The sequence below is a fragment of the Mastomys coucha genome, unplaced genomic scaffold, assembly GCF_008632895.1.
Source record: "Mastomys coucha isolate ucsf_1 unplaced genomic scaffold, UCSF_Mcou_1 pScaffold3, whole genome shotgun sequence".
Lineage (NCBI taxonomy): Eukaryota > Metazoa > Chordata > Mammalia > Rodentia > Muridae > Mastomys > Mastomys coucha.
Window position 1 is genome coordinate 25354233 of NW_022196909.1, and position 3643 is coordinate 25357875.

Sequence of the window (3643 nt, forward strand, 5' to 3'; positions counted from 1 at the left end):
GGAAATCCGCCTGCCTCCGCCTCCCAAGTGCTAGGATTAAAGGCGTGCGCCACCACCGCCCGGCTGCTCTCCTACTTTCAAGAATAATTCTTAGATTTCAAGCGAGGGATTATTAAAATAATTTAGTTTCTTTCCTTTTACCAGTTCTGACCATCCGTGTGGCTTGTGTCATCTATGATGGCACGAAGCATGTGGGAGAGTCCTGATAGCTTGTTGGTAGCGTACGGATGTTACTCGCCTGGGTACTGAGGGGGCACCTTCAAGAACACCCTGAAGCCTGTTCGCTTTTTAACCCTTGGGTGCACCCTCGGATAAGCAGCCAGCCACCAGCCGCCCAAACTCTCACACACTGCTGTGCCTGCCTTTCACTAGAGCTTAAGAGAACCACAATGTCAAGCAGCCACCCAAACACATGGACCCATGCACACCATGCCAGTGGCCAGAATGTAAGCCAAGTATATGGCAAAAGAAGTTAAGTTTCAGAAGCAGACGTTAAGATCTCTAAGGCTGGACTCTGGTCTATATCAAACACAGGGGCATTAGTTCCTCTAGGCTACCAAACAGTTACTTGAGCAGTAGTCTATCTGACCCAAATGTTCCGACATCTAGTGACAGCTATCAGAGCCGGGGAGAGAGTCAGCGTTGCAGGAACTCACGGAGGGAAGCCGTGCTGGAGGAGCCCCGAAGAAAGTGGTGGAGGCCGTCCTCGCAGTCGCTGGAGCTGGTGATGCTATTCCTCATCTCCAGCATGGAGATCTGCGTGCAGAGGCTCATCTGCGGCTCCAACTTCTTCACTTTCTACAACGCAAAGTTTCAAGATGCCTGAGACATACAGCGGTTGAATCACATGTTCCCTATAAGCAGCATTGTATTAGTGCCCAAAACGGGGAGGGGTCAAGGGCTCTATAAATGTCTGTTGGGGCTTTTATCATTAGCTATTACTTTAAATACATTATTCTAAAACTTATAAATATGAATAATCTATGTGTTAATCTGAACTAGGAAGCAAACCCTCCTTCTTTCTTTCTTGTGGTGGTAGGGATCAAACTCAAGGCCTCACACGGTACAGGCAAGTGCTCTCCCGCTGAGCTGCAGCCTCAGCCTTCACTTAAGGTGAGAAGCACTGGACAAGGGGACCTAGTAGGACCATCACATTTAATGTTCCTAGCAGGTAGTACATATCACAGGAAAAATGCTTTAAAAGTTCTCATCTGTAACTGTTTTCATTTCCTTCTCAAAAAAATGAAGAAAACGAAGCTGCCCAAAGCTCTGAAAGTCCACCTTCTCCTCATCTCTGGAAGTCACCAAGGCCAGAAGGTCAACTATTAGTCTTACTTCCCAGAACACTGCCTTTTCACGCCTTCTCCACAGCCACACCCTCCCCATCTCCTTAGACTGCTTTAGACTTTTGGAAAGGTGAGCGCCCCAGCCCATAAAATGTTAGTCCGTGACAGTTAGGCCAAGCTATGACAACAATAGGAATTGCCAAATATCCGTTGCCTTCAAGAAAGGACTTGCTAAAGAGGCTCTCTATTATAACTACCCCCTGTGAAGTATTTATGAGTACTTAGAGAAGCACTTACCTTATCATTTAAGGTGGGATCGTTCAGTGAGTACAGCTTATTCGTAATGTCTTTTCCTATAAGGTACCTAAAAATTTCATACAGAAAAGGTTCTGTCTCCAGAAAGTAAGTCAGTCTTTCTCTGGACCAGCATAAAAACCTGCAGTTATCATCTGCAACAATGGTGACCTGGTGAGAAAACAAACACGCTAGCAAAGTTATTCGTATCGTAAATCTATAGACATAAGTTACGAGTTCGCTAAACCAACAGGAGAAGAGAAGCTAGCGGACACTACCAGAGAAATGTTTGCGAAGCTGGACAGTGGTGGTGCACACCTTTAATCCCAGCACTTGGGAGGCAGAGGCAGGTGGATTTCTGAGTTTGAGGCCAGCCTGGTCTATAGAGTGAGTTCCAGGACAGCAGACAAAGAAATCCAAAAGAAGGAAGGAGGGAAGGAAGGAAGAAAGGAAGGAAGGAAAAAAGGAAGGAAGGAAGGAAGGAAGGAAGGAAGGGAGGGAGGGAGGAAGGGGGGAAGGAAGGAAGGAGGAAAGGAGGGAGAAAAGGAGGGAGGGAGAGAAGAGAAGAGAAGAGAAGAGAAGAGAAGAGAAGAGAAGAGAAGAGAAAGAAAATATCTGTTAAATTAGTTATAACCTAACCCACACTCCATAAAATTACATTTAAAGGCAAGCAATCTGCAGGCTAAATCCAGGCAACTTCTCTGTGTTTTATTGCTTGGTTTGTGTGGTTTCAGGACAGAAGAATGGTCATCATGCCAATACTGCTGTGGATGTTGCAATCAGATATTTATGAAAAAAACATTTCTTTACCTGCTGTTTACAATGAGGTTTAAAGACACGCTGACACAAGGGCCCCTGTGTCTTCAGGTTGGAATGACTGGCTTCAACAGAGTACTGGTCTACCTACACTCACACAGAAGATCTTACAGATGAGCACAGGCACAGTTGACAGTAAAATCCATTTTACAGCCTCAGCACTAAACCAGTGTCTGTCCCAGCTGGAGACTGGTAAAAGCTTATTAAATTGACATGAAGTTTTACCTTGGATTCAGAACATATATTTCCAAAAGGGCTTTCTTTTTGGATGATTTAAGAGTTTCAGGAGGATTTAAGTCTACCAAGAATAAAAATGAAAATCCCCAGCTTCCCAGGATCCTTAATCAACAGGCTGAAATTGAAGCTTAGAGAGCCAATGTTTGCAGAAAAATAGTCTGTGTTTATTATGTCAGAAGAGGGTTTCATGACAACCAAGCGCATCTGGATTTAAGAAAGGCAGGAGTAACGGCCTAGTGGTTAAAAAAGCTTGTTGCTCTGCCTAGATGGCCAGAAACCATGCTGGATAGCTCAGAGACCCAGGATAGAACCAAACGTAACCGGAGAAGAAAAAAGTCAATGAAATGATTCCTAATGATATTCTGCTATACTCATAGATTAGCGTCTAGCCTATTTGTCATCAGAGAGGTGTCATCCAACAACTCATGGGAGGAGATGTAGAGACTTACTACCAAACACTAGGAGGAGCTTAGGGAACCCCACAGAAGAGGGGGAGAACGGATTATAGGAACCAGAGGGTAGAGGAGACCACAAGAACACGGCCCACAGAATCAACTAAGCAGGAATCATAGGGGTTCACAGAGACTGTGCCAACAATCACAGACCCTACATGGGCCTGAGTTAGGTCTAGTTGTGTAGCTTAGTGTTTTCGTGGGACTCTTAACAGTGTAGTGGGGTGGCGGTGTCTCTGGCTCTTTGGCCTGCTCTTGGGACCCCTTTCCTCTTACTGGGTTGCCTTGCCCAGCCTTGATTTGTTCCTAGTTTTATTCTGTAATTTGTAATGCTGGGTTTGGCTGATATCTGAGGAACCTGCTCTTTTTAGAAGGGAAAGAGAGGAGGAATGGGTCTGGGGGATAGGGAAAGAGGGAGGGGGGCTGAGAGGACTTGGGGAAGGAGCAACTGCAGCAGGGATATCATGTATGAGAGAAGACTAAGTAAAAAGGGAAGGGAGGGGGGAGAGACACATACACACACACACACAAGACAGAGAGAGAGAGAGAGAGAGAGAG

At 45.6% G+C, this 3643-nt stretch overlaps 1 protein-coding gene across 6 annotated transcripts in view; it reads right to left on the reverse strand.

Annotated features, from left to right (window-relative positions):
* The window catches only part of Bves (blood vessel epicardial substance), a 34475-nt gene that overhangs the window by 14476 nt on the left and 16356 nt on the right, over window positions 1-3643 (reverse strand). For all 6 annotated transcript variants that reach the window (XM_031347926.1, XM_031347922.1, XM_031347925.1 and 3 more), the window contains 2 exons: window positions 1584-1751; window positions 657-798 (listed from right to left, as the gene is read on the reverse strand). In XM_031347926.1, the coding sequence (XP_031203786.1) occupies window positions 657-798; window positions 1584-1751 (310 nt within the window). The remainder of the gene's footprint in view (window positions 1-656; window positions 799-1583; window positions 1752-3643) is intronic.